General features: G+C 42.3%; 1 protein-coding gene across 2 annotated transcripts in view; it reads right to left on the bottom strand.

Moving 5' to 3' along the window:
• Window positions 1-2,076: 2,076 nt before the first annotated feature.
• lsr (lipolysis stimulated lipoprotein receptor) overlaps window positions 2,077-17,925 on the bottom strand; it is a 36,214-nt gene continuing 20,365 nt past the window's right edge. For both annotated transcript variants that reach the window (XM_084335717.1, XM_084335718.1), the window contains 7 exons: window positions 9,212-9,358; window positions 6,380-6,595; window positions 6,131-6,190; window positions 5,461-5,589; window positions 4,139-4,448; window positions 3,231-3,678; window positions 2,077-3,030 (listed from right to left, as the gene is read on the bottom strand). In XM_084335717.1, the coding sequence (XP_084191843.1) occupies window positions 2,995-3,030; window positions 3,231-3,678; window positions 4,139-4,448; window positions 5,461-5,589; window positions 6,131-6,190; window positions 6,380-6,595; window positions 9,212-9,358 (1,346 nt within the window). In that variant the 3' untranslated portion in view covers window positions 2,077-2,994. The remainder of the gene's footprint in view (window positions 3,031-3,230; window positions 3,679-4,138; window positions 4,449-5,460; window positions 5,590-6,130; window positions 6,191-6,379; window positions 6,596-9,211; window positions 9,359-17,925) is intronic.

The following is a 17,925-nucleotide window of genomic DNA, read 5'->3' as shown; positions in this document are numbered from 1 at the left end:
TACATGTAAATCCTTTTATATTGATATTTAATTAGTACCTCATAGTAAACTATATACATTTGTTTGGGAGTCCAAGTAACTCTTCCAAAGCAGGCCACTTTAGAGTTTAGAATCGACTTTGACCTCAAACTACAATTTCTTCTAATTACATAAATATTAAAAAAATAATATATTGAACAACTGAATAAGATATGCCAGACCCAATAAAAACTGCTTTGATAACTTTATGTTTATGCCAGTGGTTCTCAAAGTGGGGTCCTTGAGGGGGTTCCAGGGGGTCCCCAGCAAAATGGGCAATAGTTCTACAACTCAGCTAAATGTATAAGAATGACTATTCTGATCATAGGTTTCACTCTCCATGGTAATCTCTCCACCTACAATATAGACAGTGATAGAATTCTGTACTAAATCATATCAACAACCATCTTCTCAGACAGAGGTCCCCGACACAACCATCTCATCAAACAGGTCCAGAGCAATTTGGGGGTCCTTGACATGAAAACATTCGAGAACCACTAGTGGTTTATGCTACTAAAAGTAATAAAGTATTACATTTGATATAGTTTAGAATGTTTAAGTGAATAAATACATGGAATTTGTGGACAACCCTAAAGTGGTAAAGAACAATGAAGTTAATGCTGAAAAAAAGCTGACTTCAGATAATATCTTTAGACTGTTGAACCGTTTTAGTGCACCCTCTCTGAGCACAGCCAACTCTATGTGTTGAGGGGTGTGGCCCTCTGCTCATTGAGATGTCAAGTTAGTATCATAATTAAGGCTGTCAAAGTTAACGCGATATTAACGCACAATTCCTTTAACGCTACTATTTATTTTAACTCACGATTAAAAAAGATTTTTTTTTTTTTTTTTAACTAGACTTCACTCTGGTGTATTATTGATACTCTCATTGATACTATGTTTGTTTCTGACTGTGTGTGTGTGTGTGTGTGTGTGAGATCAGGAAGGGGCAAGAGAGAAAGGAGTGTGTGTGTGTGTGTGTGTGTGAGAGAGAGAGAGGGGGGGCGGGGTGTGAGTCCTTTATTCATTGTTTTAAATTATTTTCTTAAGTTATTTTGTGCATCACTGTTTTGAATTTGATGCAAATTTGCAATGCATGAGGGTCATCCTTTTGTGTTAAATGGCTGCATAAAGCAAGCATTTGTTGACTCATGTTGATAAGAGTATTAAAACTTAAAATATCAGTTTAAGGTAGATTTAGTCTTGCACAGTCTCTGGAGCGCAACAGTAAGAAGCATTTTGTATAAAAGTATTCTGTACTTCTGTATGACAACTATTAAAGAAACTTGAAACTTGAAACTTGATTTAGAACAGATAAAAACTATGCGATTAATCGCGAGTTAACTATGGACAATCTTGCGATTAATCATAATGCATAAAGCTTTAAAATGTAAACAAATTCATGGGGCCTGTGTGACCGGTTGCTATGGGAATAACAGTTGCTGTGGATGTTTTTGAACACATTTGCAGCAAACTAGTTTAATTACTTGTTTGTGGACTAGCTAGCCGATATCCTTTACAAATACTGACAACTGACAGACCGACTGATGGGCCAATCAGGGTAGCTGAATAGATGATGCAATCTTCTCAAGGAAGTCTGAAATTAAATCTGAAATGGTTTGATGACAACCAGGAGGATCAATAAAGGGGATTTAGTCATATCTCCACAATACTCAGATTTCCACAATACTGCTCAAATATTTGGTAATTTGACATCGACATGCCTTCTGTTAGAACAATGCAATGTGATTTAAAAACATCTTTACTCATTATTTAATACTAGTTACTTTACAATATGAAATACTGAAATGTGAGAACTGACCCACCTATGACTGGAATTCTTGTGAGAATTACTAGAAGAGCATGGCCCCAAAACAGATTGATACTTACTCAAATACTATAGAAGACATATAGCCTACACATAATGCTAATGACGGGTGTCTATGACATTGGTTGATGATACATGGGACAACCAGCTGATACCAGCCCAGATACATTCATCATAGTGGCATCTAGTGGTACAACCCTGCAAATCAAAGACGTGACCAGACACATGTGGACCTTTTTATACAAGCTTTATTTAAAAATAGACAGCATACTGTAGTAAACATTAGCATGGTAGAGAGAATATCACATATGGTACTAAACAGCTTCAAATTGAAAATTGGTTGAATAGAGCAGAAAAATACTCTTTAAAACTGAATAAATGAATTTGCACTGTAAGATCATTCCCACATATTTCAATACAATGTGCACAATGTAACAAATTAGATAAAGCAAATCTAAAATAAAGTTCATCCAAATATACAGAATTACTGTATCTTATTAAAACAATTAATTCTTCACAGCAGGTAAAAAAAAGAATCCCATATCCATTATTGCTTGAATGCCATCAGCATTCTAAAGTCCAGTAATTCATCTGAATTAGAAGCGTACAATGACAACGGCAAACTCAAACTAAACAAAATATTAAAGAATTAAGATAGTCAAAAACAATCTGTTCATATTTAGTTATCATAAAGAAAATGAAATAAAATGTTCAGTGTCATTACTCAAGTAAACCTGACTTGTAAAGCTAGAAGTAAAATCCTGTACATCATAAGGCACTTGTGGCTGCCACAATGTTATGTAAATGATTAGGCACATAAACACTACATTTCTGCTACTCAACACCAATTTCATATTTGTACAGACACATCCAGCATCAATTTGTGATAGTTATTTTATGTCATATAAAAACAATTCTGCAAGTTAGCAACATGAATAGTATTTACAATCTTAAAAATCCCTTGGTCCCTTTATAAATAATGGGACTATCTCAAACCCCCACCCTCTTTTCTTGATCCTCCAATCACAACTGTTGCTTCTCTCGGACAAACAAAGTGTTAGCAACAGTCGTGATTGGAGGATCAATAAAAGAGGGCAGGTTTGAGATAGATCAATTGCATTATTAGTGGACAGGTTGCTCACATCACGTCACACCACCAGGCTCTCCCGACTCACAGCTCCGTTCTGTAAGACAAGAGAAGAAACATGAAACATACTGATCAACAGAAACAACCTATATTATTAACCTATATCAAACCCTCTTTTCTTTATCCTCCAATCACAACTGTCGCTTCTCTCGGACAAACAAAGTGTTAGCAACAGTCGTGATTGGAGGATCAATAAAAGAGGGCGGGGCTTGAGATAGATCCACTGAGCTGTCTCACCTTTCGCAGATTGCTTTTCTTGGCGGAGGACATGCTCTCGTCATCGCTGTAGGGAGGTGGAACTGGGGAAAAATCGTTTCGTCGGTCGGGGTAGGCAGAGGGTGGGGACATGGGGAGGGGCGGGGGTCCACGCGGTCCCCCCCTGCCGCGGTCTGAATGCTCGCTCTCATTATCCAGATACTCGCGGCTCCTGGACCTCTGCTGCTCCCCCAACTTCTTCCTCTCCATGGCCTCCCGCAGGAAGCTATCATCGTAGGCATCCCGCCCGCTTTTGGTGCCGGCGGCGTGCCTGCGCTCCAGGTCCATCAGGTCGTCGCGGCTCCGACTGCGTTTCCCCTGGAGGCCGCCTCCTTGCCGACGGTCCTCTGGGGAGTAGTCACGGCGTCTGCGCTCGTCACCGCTGCGGTCGTAGCCGCTGCGGGCGCTGCTGCTCCACTCGTCGTCTGAGCTGAGGGGACAGAGAGCAGCCAGACAGGTCAGCAAACAGCTTCAGGCCCCGGATTATCAACCAAGCATTCCAACTTCAAGTAACGGAACAGAACCTGTGTTGTTTGAGGGAAATTTCATTCAATAGTAGCAAGAGTGGTTGATAGTAAAGAGCAAGTTAAACAAACAACAGCAGAGGGCACCCAAGTCAAGGAAATGTTCAGTGTTGTGAGGACACTTTAGATTTTTACATCAATAGATGTATTCTTTTACCCGTTACCATGTTTGAGTGAATATGTCATTTGGGGGAAAGTCTACTTCAAACCACACAAGTCTTGACATACAATTAAAGCAGTCCCTCTTGGTTGGTGAATGTCAAACAGGTAAGGTAGTTAACTTTCAGAGTTTCGCTATGGAGCAGTATGGACTCAATGCATTGCTCAGGAGTATAGCTGAAGCTAGTGTTAACATGAACAACCCACCCTCTCCTCTCTCTGTGCCCATCATTGCGGCGGGGCGGCGGGTAGTCGTCTCGAGGGTAGCGGCGGCCGATGTTGTCCAGGTTGTCCATGGAGCGGGCGCGGCCACGGGCTCCCATGTAGCCCCCAGAGCCCCCTTCGCCGCGGCGCGGGTAGTCATCCCGACGTTGGCCCTGCTGGGACACGCTGCTGATGGTGCTCATGGCTTCATCCTGGTCGTAGACTGTGGCCAGCGGAGGGGGCTGGGAACGACCCCCGCGACCTCTGGGGTCATGGTTGTCGTGCAGGGAGCTCACCTCACTCATTCCATCCACTGATGGGGAAAACAGATGGATGGAAGAAGGAGAATCATCAACACACATCAGGGCAAGTAATGGGGCAATTTCATCAAAATACATAAATAATAGTGATATACGGTAGATGTCGCAGGGTTTAAGGAGGAAGCTGCAGTCGGTGTTGTCATGATTAGCTGTGGTCAAAATAGGTCCAACTCAGTTCCCAAAGTGGTGGTCCCGGGACCCCCAGGGGTCCTTGAGGACGGTTCCAGGGGGTCCCCAGCTAAACAGGACATCATTTAATAACACTATCTAATTCATGAGGAGTTAGCATGATAACAGAATATATAAGTGTCCAGATCTTTCATTTCCCTCTCTCCACTGTTACCTCCCTTCCTTGAAGGGGAACTACGCCCAATTTCACAACTCATATGTGCTATTCCTCTGACAGTAGAAAGAAATTAGTGAAAATCAAACTCTCTCCCAAATCCAAAAAATAGAGTGCTAAAACTAAAACTTGTGATGTCATCAAGTATAAACTCTGAAGCTGCTCCATAGACAATGAATCGGGAAATGTTTTATAAATGACACTGAGAACACCCAGGAATGTTCCGAGTTCATAGGTAAGTTTTCTGTTTCAGAAGTGAGAGCACTACTATAGAATAAAGTTAATTTGTATATAAAATAGAAAACAAACATTCTGTGGTTCCATAAAATCAGTCTCCCATTCATTGTCAATGGAGCAGCTACAGACTTTATAGTTGATGACAAGTTTGATTCTTACTTCTCTGGTTTCTGGCTTTGGGAGAAAGTAGCTCATGTTCACAGATATTGATTGAACCGTCTTAGGCCATGGAAATAACATATTATAATTCTTTATTTGAGTGAGCTTTACGTATAGACACTTGTGGAATTATGCACTAAATCATATTTAATAAACATTTCTCAGATGGGATCCCCGAAACAAGATGGGGATCCATTGCCTAATCGCTCTCTATTGGGAGGTCCTTGGCATGAAAAGGTTCCGATTCTAACCAAGAGATCACTCACAGCGGTTGTACTTTCCGGCCGAGTCTCCAGGCCTGCTTGGGTCCAGGTTGGCCAGCTCTCTCTCCATGTAGTAGATGGCCCGCGTGGCGTTCCCATCCGGGTCCACCTGGATACGGTAACCACTGCGAGCTGATGCGACAGAGGAGAGGAGAACAGAGGAGAGGAGAGGAGAACAGAGGAGAGGAGAGCAGAGGAGAGGATAATAAGACTCAGGTTGGAGCTCTGTGACTGCAGGAATCAGGTGATGGTAGTCACTCAAATTGTGAAAACAAAATCTCTCGCCATGTCAGAATGGTTAAGCCAAGATTAGCATTGTAGTAAATTGGTGACTTTCTTGGGTTTATGTGATGTTTAAGATACATTTTATATACACTAGAAGCCTATGCTAATATATATATATATATATATATATATATATATATATATATATATATATATAAAAATATTATGAAAGAATTTTTGAGGCATCAATTTTGTATCAAGGCAAGAATGACTTGGGACCCACATGTGAAAACCACTGGTATTGACCTTGAAGTGGATGCAAAGCCTCGACAGGTCAAAAAAGTACTTTTGAGTTTACTTCCACAACGAGACCACAGAATGTTTTCACACAGTCATTTGCCACACATCAAACATACCCAGATGCATATCAATCATCTCAGCTACTCACTGTGTTCCCCTCCACCGGCGTCCTGGTCATGCAACAGAGGTACCTGAGAGCCCTGTCCCACTGCAGAGAAAACAGCTAGTCAAACACTGAGGAAACACTACAACACGTTATGAGGATTCTCGGAATAGGACTGGAGAATCAAGCACGCAGATCCTCTTCGTTTTCTTTACTATGGGTACAAGAATGACTGACACAGCAGCGTCTTCTTCGGAGACTACAGTAAAAAGTGCTCCCTCATGTTTTGCTCACCTGAGCTGGACCCGTCATACTCCCGGCCGTAACTGTTGGGGTGAGAGGGGGGCCCCGCACCGTTGGGCATGGGGAGCATCGGCATGGGAGGCTGGTTCATTCCCCCGACGTACGCCGGCTGGGGGTACCCTGGCTGGGCATACATACTGGGCGCGTAGAGGGTCGGAGCGTAGTGGCTGGGCAGACCTTTCTTCACAGCTTTGCCCGCTTCGTATACTGGTGAACAGGAAGAGATGCAGCGTTACCCATCGATGCCAATACTGTAGGGATGTTAGAGAGGGCTCAATTGATCTGTCCCAAGCTCCGCCCTTTTCTTGACTCTCCAATCACAACTGCTATTTTCCTCTGTCAAACAGAGATTCTCCTATCACAAGCATTGCTTTTCTTTGTCAAGCTAAGAGTGGGTGGAGCTTGGGATAGGTCAATCGGTTGAGCCTGTGGGTCACTTGTATCACTCTTTATCTAAGGGCGCGTTCACACAAGCCTTGTTTAGTCGGGTTGAATCAAATCCTGGAGTGTTTACCCCCGTGGTGCTTTTGGTGTGAATGTGAACACAGTAATAGAACACAGTCCGTACTAAACAACAGCACCGTGGTCCACCTGTTTGAGGTGATCTCAGACCGCTTCCCTGGAGCGATTTGTTTGAGGTGTGAAAGCAAACCAGACCAAAAGCAGGAAAAGACCCAAAGAATTTGGCATAAGGGGCCTGATTCAGAGTTGAGGAGTTAAGCACAGTGAGTAAGGGCCCGCGTCCACCTAGCGCATATTTCTCCGTGAAACATGCTGGGAGTGCGCCGGCAGAGCTGGCTTGACGCGCATCTTGTAGATGACAGAAAGAAATCTACAGCCATGCCGCGGTTTTGCACATATTATAGCATATTTGAATAACTTTATTGTATATTAATTATATATATAGTTATTGCCTGACACCACAGTTCGCCCTTTGCTTTTTATTAGCTTTTTAGTAGTGTATTCGTGTAGTTATTATTATTAGTTTTGTCGCGAATCTCAATGGTCTGTGGGAGACAGCCAGACAGGCAGGCAGCTCCGGTGTCAGGTTACAAACAGAGTGGTAGATGAATGGCTGTGATTGGTTGTCTGAAAATGAGCTCCAGCGCATCGCTCTGAAAGTTCAGAAAGTTTCAACTTTCGGCCGCACAAAAAAGCTGAGAAAAGAAGCCGACGGCAGCGCACTTCCTAGAGGCGGCCGCATGCGCTCCCTCCCCATTGGAATACATTGAAAACAGATGCGTGCGGTCAGAAATATGCGCCAAGTGGAAGCGGGCCCTAAGTCCTCACACTTAAAGGGGAACTCCACTATTTTGGGAAATTAGCTTATTTAACATCTTCCCTGGAGTTAGACAAGAAGATACATACCTTTTTTGTCTCTGTGCGTGCATTTTAGCTTTGGGAATAGACGCTCCGTTAGCATAGCTTAGCTTCATCACTGGAAGTGAGGCAGGACAGTAGCCTTACAGTGCCTTACAGTGTATTGCAAGGTCTGACATTGACCGAATTTGATATGCATGACCTTGGTGGGCTCTAGGTCAACTCCTGAAAAGGGGGTCAATGTCAGACCTTGCAATCAAAAGTTAGGGGGCGCACTGAAATTATGGCAAGGGTTATTAGCCCCCTAACTTTTGATTGCAAAGTCTGACATTGACCCCCTTTGCAGGAGTTGACCTAGAGCCCACCAAGGTCATGCATATCAAGTTTGGTCAATGTCAGACCTTGCAATACACTGTAAGGCACTGTAAGGCTACTGTCCTGCCTCACTTCCAGTGATGAAGCTAAGCTATGCTAACGGAGCGTCTATTCCCAAAGCTAAAATGCACGCACAGAGACAAAAAAGGTATGTATCTTCTTGTCTAACTCCAGGGAAGATGTTAAATAAGCTAATTTCCCAAAATAGTGGAGTTATCCTTTAATACAAAAGATAAGTGGGAGAAGATATACGTATTCAGACCTTTCGCTACACGGCTGCTTATCTCAGAAATTGGGCAGCGCACCAGAAATACATACAGTATATTACTCATCTTCTAGCACCCGCCTACTGGTTGCCAGGTTTGTTTCTTGGGGACGTTTTGTTATAACTTATAAATGATATCTTACAAGCATTTTCCCTACCCGTTACTGAATATGTATTTTAAGTTTTACATTTCTGTCATTTTGTGCTCTGTCTATTTCCTGGTTGAGCTGCCTGGTGAGTTTCCAATGATGATGCTCTCCCCACAGCCTCATTGCTTTTACCAAACGGTTCGTGTTTCCGCGTTCCCGTTTTGCGCTCCGATTGGCCACTGACATTTCTGGTCATGTGACATGTGCGCCCAATCGTGTGACGGCAAGTTCTTTGGACGGTTAAGCTTAGGCGCTCTTTCAAAGTTGGTTAAGGTTAGAGTTAGTCTTAGAGCATGGCGATAGAACGCCTGCCCTGATTCCAAACTCTAACCTTAACCAACTGCGAAAGAGTCGCCTAAGCTTAACCAGTGATAAACTAGGCGTTAGGCCGTTTGCAGGCTGTTCGACGCGGAAATGGGCTAAGACACTGCTAGTCATGCAATTGGGCGCACATGTCACATGACCAGAAACGTGCGTGGCCAATCAGAGCGCAAAACGGGAACGCGGAAACACAAACCGTTTGGTAAAAGCATAGACGCCTCCCCACAAGGCTTTGAAGTGCGTTCTTGATGATGAATGCGCAGACATGAGTACAGTGTGAGCTTTTTTCCTAACATGTGGTAGTGCCCCCTAAATAATATACCTTCTAACAAAATGGCTGTCGTTACCCTTTAGGAAAATGACCGTCAGTGAAAGTGTAGGTGTGGTACTTACGTGCTCGCGGGCAGCAGCAGCGTTCGGGGCAGCAGGGGCAACTGATGTAGCAGCAGCAGGTGTGGGGGCAACACTGACACCAGCAGATCCCAATCAACATCAGCAGCAGCAGGAAGCCAATCACCACCAACACCACCAGGAGCCAGTCTGGAATCAGAGATCATTATGTCTTTACATCCACTTCACAAGTTTCTAAAATTAAGACAAAATTACGGGTGTAAGGATACACGCATGATTCGATAAAAAAATCTATTTTGAGGTCTCAATTCATCTTTATTCATCATTTTATTTCATAGTCGTAAACAATGAAAAATATAGCCGCAAGCGGTGATTACCGGGTTTCAAGCTAATATTGATCATTGGACTTGAAAATGTCAAAAATGTGTTTTACATAAAATCCAAGATGGTGGAAAATCCAATATGGCGGACTTTATGGGTTCTTGAGGCAAATTTGTAGAGGATGGATGTCTGCATCAAATTCATCACAGCATAGGAGTTCTGACCTTTCCAAAATCCAAAGTTTGACCTTTAATTATAGCCCCCCCCCCCCCCCCCCCCCCTTTGACCAATTGGGGTCATATTTGAGTCATACCATTCAGTACTAAGATTGTTACACCCCTAAATACTGGCATCGGATATTGGGCCCAGTAGGCTCAAATAGGGCATGAGTATTTGGCTGGAAAATAGTACAATAAAACCTGAAGATATATGTGCAACAAAGCAAAGCCACTTGATTTTCTGCATTTCTGCTGATGGGGGTGTTGGGGGTAGGAGTCCCCTGATGAAAAATGGGGTCAATAGGAATGTGTCTCAATGTGTCTTTTTAAATTTGTATTAATTCATCAAGTTCTGGAGTGTGTACAGAGCAAATTGAAACCACCTGGCACTTCAACACGACACTGCTTCAACACAACCTTCACTGCTCTAGCTTGGACTTGGTGCCGCAGTGAGCAGCAGCCTCTTGTAGCAGCTCCACAACTTTGTCTATTTCTCTTTCTTTCCTTACATTCGTTTGATTTAGCAACGTAAAATAACTCGTAGCCAGCTAGACGTCTTTTAGTCTAGTTCAGGGGTCGGCAACCTGCGGCTCTTTAGCCAATCAGCTGCGCCCCCCCCCCCCCAAAAAAAGAAAATATTTAAAAAAAAATTTCTCTTATTTTGGAGATCGATGTCATACTGTGACACTGAAATGAAAAAATATTTCATCAACTAAAATATTTTGTCAACTAAAATATTTCATCAACTAAAATATACAGTATGTCACACCCCGCACCTCTCCCTGCCGTCTGCAAGTGGCTAATCTTGAGTTTCTGACCCCCCAGTAAGCTAACCATGGATAAATCCAAAAAAGGAAAGTCTGAGGAAAATAGGCTTTAATTCAGCGTGGACAGATTAATTTGCTTTCACGACTAACGATGCAGGCTTACCTGTATGCCTGATATGTGGTGCGAAATTTGCGAACAACGAAAATTGTACTTTTTATTTTATAGATTTTCCACAAATAAGGGAAGGACTCAAATAGAGCTGCATAGTTCAGGGTTTTATTTCAAAGTAGGTCTACAGATGCCAGTGTTTTTTCTCCTTTTGTGTTTTATTTCAAAGTAGGTCTACACATGGTAGTCTTTTTTCAAAGTAGACTACTTTTTATTTTATAAATGTTCCACAAATAAGGGAAGGACTCAAATATACCTGAATAGTTCAGGGTTTTATTTCAAAGTCGGTCTACAGACACCAGTGTTTTGTCTCCTCTTCTGCGTTTTATTTAAAAATAGGTCTACACAGCCAGTCTTTTTTCTCCTCTTCATAAGAGTTTAAGGGTTTCCTTTGTTATAACAGGTAAAAACAGCAATAAAAAGTCAAACATTTTCTTTTTGTTGCTTTATAATTCCATTAATGCAACAAACTGTGTGCTATAAGTATAAAGTATAATAAATCGCAAATTACTTTGGGTATGCAATTGTCAGGCGTTTTATGCTAAATGTGGGGTATGCTTGGGGATATATAAAACGTTATACACTGTGTTATCTTCATTTTAAGGGTAAATAGGTTGTGCGGCTCCCTGAGCATTTTATTTTGTGGGAGGGGGGAAAAGTGGCTCTTTTGATAGTAAAGGTTGCTGACCCCTGGTCTAGTTAAGGTGCTCCCATAGTCGAGCAGACTGTACACAGAGCAGACTCCGCGGAGGTCCGCGCGGCTCTTTGAGCTTTCATAGTCGAGCAGATCTCAGCGGACGTCCGCGGTCTATTTCCTACATTTCTCGCACCAGTTTTACTAAATTTCCCACAAAAAAAGTTTTACGCACTTGAATAACAGGTAGCGGGATGCAATGTACCGTATAGGCTTGAGGTGGACAGCGCGTGGTGCTGAAATGAAACACGCATTGCATGAAATAAAAGCACCAGTTTTATTTAAAAATATTGGAAACGGAGATAACATTCTATGTTATCTCCGTTTCCAATATTTCGAAATAAAACTGGCAATTTTACACACTTCATTTAGAAAAGCCATTCAAACATCTCTCTTGGCACGGAGCGAGTGGTCAGAGTAAAATGCAGATCGGCGTCACATTAAATGCAGTTCGATGTCAACCAAATGTTTTGTGTGACACCAAGTCAGCGGCGCGGATGTCCGCGCGTCAGAAAATAGGCGCTTCGCACCTGTGGGTCTGCTGTCCGCTGAGATCAAAGCTCAAAGAGCCGCGCGGACCTCCGCGGAGTCTGCTCTGTGTACAGTCTGCTCGACTATGGGAGCGCCTTTAGACAATGCAGGTAGTCAAAAACAACAATGCCGGCAGGACAGGGCTCCAGACTAACCTTTTCCACTAGGAACACTGGTGCTCCTTACTGAACATTTTAGGGAGCACCAGCACAAAAGTTAGGCGCACCACGTGTGGAGAGTGTTGGGCCAGCAAGACAGAAAGAAAGTTATTTTCTTCCAAGTGCGCTTTTCTAGTGGTCCGAGTGGATATTATTTTAGATAAGACGCTGCCTTATCTGGCCTATGCAGACATTTTTCTTTTTACCTGGGAATCGATACCGGTAGTCAACGGTACATTATCTCGGTACTTTACTCTCTCTGTAAAACTAAACTAAGTCTAAACTTCTCAATTTCAACATTGTTATCAAACACACAACCTAAAACCCCTGCCTACCTCCCTCTCCCAAACCGTTCCTACAACCAGTTTCTTTATGCTGCATGATCATGTATACAGCACACACACAAAGGGAGTATCGCTTATAGCAGAGAGAGAGAGGGAGACGGGCTCAGCCCCAACCCCCTTTCCTCACTATTGAAACTCCGCTCCACACTGTACCTGTGAGCGTTTCCGGGGTTGAAAAAATGTGCAGTGAAAACTCCACAAGCAATGGGTCCAATGTGTCTAACATACTTTGCATCCTTGCCATTCCTTTATGCCCACGTTGTGGTAAAAACCTTAAGTAACGTTAGCCACTAACTAAGATAAGCTAAACTAACCCCGGAAACGCTCACAGGTACAGTGTGGAGCGGAGTTTCAATAGTGAGGAAAGGGGGTTGGGGCTGAGCCCGTCTCCTCTCTCTCTGCTATAAGCGATACTCCCTTTGTGTGTGTGTGCTGTATACATGATCATGCAGCATAAAGAAACTGGTTGTAGGAACGGTTTGGGAGAGGGAGGTAGGCAGGGGTTTTAGGTTGTGTGTTTGATAACAATGTTGAAATTGAGAAGTTTAGACTTAGTTTAGTTTTACAGAGAGAGTAAAGTACCGAGATAAGGTACCGTTGACTACCGGTATCGATTCCCAGGTAAAAAAAAAAAATCTGCATAGGCCAGATAAGGCAGCGTCTTATCTATAAAAAAGCGCACTTGGAAGAAAATAACTTTCCCTTTCTTTCTGTCCCAACACTCTCCACACGTGGTGCGCCTAACTTTTGTGCTGGTGCTCCCTAAAATGTTCAGTAAGGAGCACCAGTGTTCCTAGTGGAAAAGGTTAGTCTGGAGCCCTGTCCTGCCGGCATTGTTGTTTTTGACTACCTGCAAAAAAAATTTAAAATTAAAAAAAATTGGATTACAGAAAATTATCACTAAAGTGCTATCTGTTGCAGCTGCACTGTTCTCCATGAAAATACCATATTTGGATAAGTTTGACCATTTCTCAAAATCTGAAAATCATTATTTAATAAAACACAGAAAAGGATCACCAAGTTACTCTCGATAAAAAAAAAACTTTACAGACAACATTGAGACAAAGCTTCCCGACACATCTCCATCCAAACTCTTGGAAGAACTCATTGAAATCTCATCTGATACCACCTGGAGAGCTAGTTTCAGAGTGTGGTGCTGAGTACCAAGTATCTCATGATGCAGCAGTTAAGGTGTTGATACCATTCAGCACCACATATGTGTGAAGCTGGCTTTTCATCCATGACAGCTCTGAAAACAAAATATAGGGCCAAGTTGAGCCTTGAGGATGACATGCTTGTTGCCTTGTCAAAGACTGACAGCAATAAAGACTGTTTGCTTATTTCCTATGTTCGCTTTGTAAATTCCCAGTCACTGAGTGAAGATCTGCTGTTTTGCAAATATGTCAAAAACAGAGCGACAGCTGATGAGCTCTTCAAAATTATTGACAGTTACCTGACAGAACATGGACTGAAATGGGAGAACTGTGTGGGCTTTTGCTCTGACGGTGCGCAGGCCATGGCAGGGAAAAGGAGGGGGCTACAGGCGCTCATCAAGGGTGTCTCGCCAAACGCGCAATGGACACACTATAAATTCACAGAGAGGCGCCAGCGTCAAGACAGCTTAGCCCTGAGCTGAATGAGGTTGACAGAAGTTATAAACGTGGTAAATTTCATCAAAACCTGACCCCTGAAAGCGCGCCTGTTCTCTGCGCTGTGTGAGGAGATGGGAGCTGACCATTCTGCAGTGCTGTTTCACAGCGAGGCAAGGTGGCTCTCGCGAGGGAAGGTGTTGTCAATTTGAAAGGTCACGATATTGGTGTTATTTCAATAAATTTAAACATGGCCCATTTCATGACTATTTTGTTGGGGCGAGGGGGCCCAAGATATTTTGGTCCGCCAAAGGGGGGCCTGACAGAAAAGGTTTGAGAAGCACTGGTCTAACTAGACCAGGGGTCAGCAACCTTTACTATCAAAAGAGCCACTTTTCCCCCCTCCCACAAAATAAAATGCTCAGGGAGCCGCACAACCTATTTACCCTTAAAATGAAGATAACAGTGTATAACGTTTTATATATCCCCAAGCATACCCCACATTTAGCATTTAGACCTACAAGTTCCTGGGAGTACACTTGAACAGTAGACTGGACTGGTCGAACAACACCAAGGCCCTTTACTGAGGAGACTCAGGTATTTCAATGTGTGCAGCCGACTACTGCAGACGTTTTACCAGTCTGTTTTTTTTATTAATCTTCTCCTTCAGAAATGCTTTTGCAAATTCCTGTGAGATGGAAAATGGTAGCAACATGAACTTTGACCCATTGAATGGAAGTTGTGTGCAAATGGTCTCCAACAAATATGAACCAAATTGACCTAAAGAGGGCGCTATAATTAAAGGTCAAACTTTGGATTTTGGAAAGGTCAGAACTCTTATGCTACGAGTCAGATTTACACAAAACTTGATACAGACATCAATCTATCCTAACTCTACAAATTTGCCTCAAGAACCCATAAAGTCCTGCATATTTGATTTTTCCGCCATCTTGGATGGCGGTCCAGATAAGTACCCAACACATATCCTGAAAATATCATTCAAATCGACCACTAGGGGGCACTACAAATGTACAAAATGTGTGTGGAATAACACAAATCGGATTATATGTCAACAATTTCTTATCCAAACATTACAAAACTTGCAGGACATGTTTCATAACACTGCTGAACCGAGTGTGAACTTATTTTGCAATCATAATGATCAATATTGGTTTGAAACCCGCAGATCGCCGCTATATATATATATTATTTTTCTCTCTCTGAATTCTATCTTAGAATTCAATGATTGTAACATCAGCATTAGAATGTTCAGTTCTCAAAGAGATACGTATATGTCCATGACATGAACAGGAACTAGTGTGCCGTTTGTGGCATGGTTACCTCAGTCTAAGCTCCATATAATCTATTTATAGCTTTTGCGTAATCAGAATCAGAATGAGAAAGGCCTTTATTGCCAAGTAGTTTACACATACAAGGAATTTGATTTGGTCGTTTGGTGTGACATTAACACTTTAAGTATACTCGTTATTGCCCGCCAATCGTTGTGCGCCAACAACGAGGGAACTCGTTTTTGGGATCAATCTTTAATTTTTTCGCCATGGCATTCATAATTCATCCAGCCTCCCTCCGGGACGCAGCTGGACCCTGATCTGATATTGCAACACCTCAATACCGCCCCCTGGTGGATTTCGGGCGAGTTACACTCCACGCCAAACCGGAAGTGGCGCTCGGTGCATCGGGGAAATTCCTCCAGCAGAGATATATTGTAACGTGGGTCTAGATACACACTAGAGTGCATTGGATCGCTTTCGAAACGCAAGAATCAATATGATTTCGGCGTTTATTGCGTCATACAAACGGGAAATGGATCTAGCAGATCGACGTCAAATAATTGGAATATTTTTCCTCCAGTCTCATCGGCGAACGGTAAGAGGAATCTAACGTTAATTTCAGCCCGATTGTTTATTTATTTCACTGCAATCCATCCAACGTATCAACCCATACTAAAAAAAGAGGTTACTGACAATCAAGGAATTATAAACGACCCCCCCCCTTTCCTTCACGCATGATGAAGCATAATGTATACCGATCATATACATTTGAATTTTTTAATATAGCGTGTATAGGAAAGAAACGCCAATTGATAATCTATCATGCGTCAGGGCCTATAACTTGCGTTTTAGGAATTACTGCAGAAAACATTAAAAACATACTTATATTCACGACGGTATTAACACGACAATGTATGAATGAAAAAATATAACGTTCCCACATCCGGAACGATAGATACCCGATGTTGAATGGGCCATAGTAATGTCGATATTGCTATAATATTTAAAAAGTTATAGCCCTGCAAAGAAGGTAAACATCTCCATAGGGTTACAGCACTGGCAGACTGGGCCCAAGGATGGGTACAATGCACGGCGGACAATGTGTTAAAGTTAGTTAAAAACATAATGTTGTATCGTTTTTTTTTTTTTTGTTAAATCCAAAGGAAAAAATAGAAAATCAGAGAAATCAAGGAAAAGATCAAACGGATTTCATAGGGCCCTAGTTAAGGTGAGTTAATAAATTCACTCTGAAAATCTGCTCTGCTCTGATAAACTGACTCTTCGGTCAGAGCGTCAGTGTGGGTCGGCGTGGCTCAGGGGTAGAGCGGGGCGTCCAATGATCGAAGGGTTGGTGGTTCGAATCCCGCTCAAGCCCATGTCCATCCCATTGGGCCTAACAAAAATAATAGTTGGTTTCAGGTTGGTTGTCAGTTTGGCCATGGGTAGGTAGGGAATTTATTTTATTTTATTTTTTTATTTTATTCTTTCCCACGGCGACTATCGATAGGGAATTTCTTTATTTAATTAAAATGTTCACAACAACATGGATGCATGTACTCTGCCAGCATGTTTAATATCCATAATACTAAATGTTTGACTACGATTTCTATGAAACTTTATTCTTAAAAAAAAAAAAAAAAAAAAAAAATCTGATTTTTTTTTTTTTTTTTTTTTTTTTTTTTTTTAATATATAATTTTTTTTAAAAACTCATAAAATATATTGGGTCGCACCTAAATCGGCAGGGTCGGTCGGCAACCTGAAACCAACCATTATTTTTGTTAGGCCTTGCCGTTGTGTCCTTGGGCAAGACACTTAACCTACTTGCCTCGTATGAATGTGTATGCATGTGAATGAATGTTGGTGGTGGTCGGAGGGGCCGTAGGCGTTGATTATTCGCCACGCTTCCGTGAGTCTGCCTCAGGGCAGCTCTGGCTGCAATTGTAGCTTACCACCACCGGTATGACTGTGCATGAACGAATAATGGACTCTGTGAAGCGCTCTGAGTCAGAGCAACAGTCAGTCAGAGAAGAGCGCTATATAAATCCAATCCATTATTATTATTAGTGTGCATTCTGAGCCCTCAGAATTTCTGAACAACTTGAAATTGTTGTTTACACAGGTTGTAAATAGTTATAAGTGTTGTCACTACTGCATGTATAATTGTAAATAAGTAAATGTATGCGTTTAATGTTAATATTTATTTACCTAATTTATATGAAATAGTTTAATTTCAGCTCAGTGTAGAGAAATGCAACGATACTAACAACCACCTTACTGCGGCTGCGCGCGTCTATTCCCCCTGAAAAAAATCCTAGGGGAAACACTGGCCTCCATATGTCAACAAGATTTAGATTGTGCATGGCACTTTTTAACACCTCGCTGGCTTTGCTGATATTTGTATTACCAAACGTCAGGATTTCTATTCAAAACTGTCTGAATTTTTTTTGGATCATCAACATTTGGACGACACAGGTTTATCAATGTTACAGGAACACAATTAAGTGTCCCTGATACAATAACAAATCTACGATTCGGATCTGCGACTGTGCACATGATCAAACGACACACCCCTCTTGATAATAATAGCTACCCCTCTGGCCCTGGCACCGAAGTTTGACTGGAATATTTTGTGATCCCCATCCCGTGCGTAACTTGTTCCTGGCTGTATTCTT

This window comes from Notolepis coatsorum (genome assembly GCF_963971535.1).
Source record: "Notolepis coatsorum genome assembly, chromosome: 19".
Taxonomy (NCBI): domain Eukaryota; kingdom Metazoa; phylum Chordata; class Actinopteri; order Aulopiformes; family Paralepididae; genus Notolepis; species Notolepis coatsorum.
Note: the sequence above shows the minus strand (reverse complement) of the source record. Positions and strands in the feature narration are given on the sequence as shown.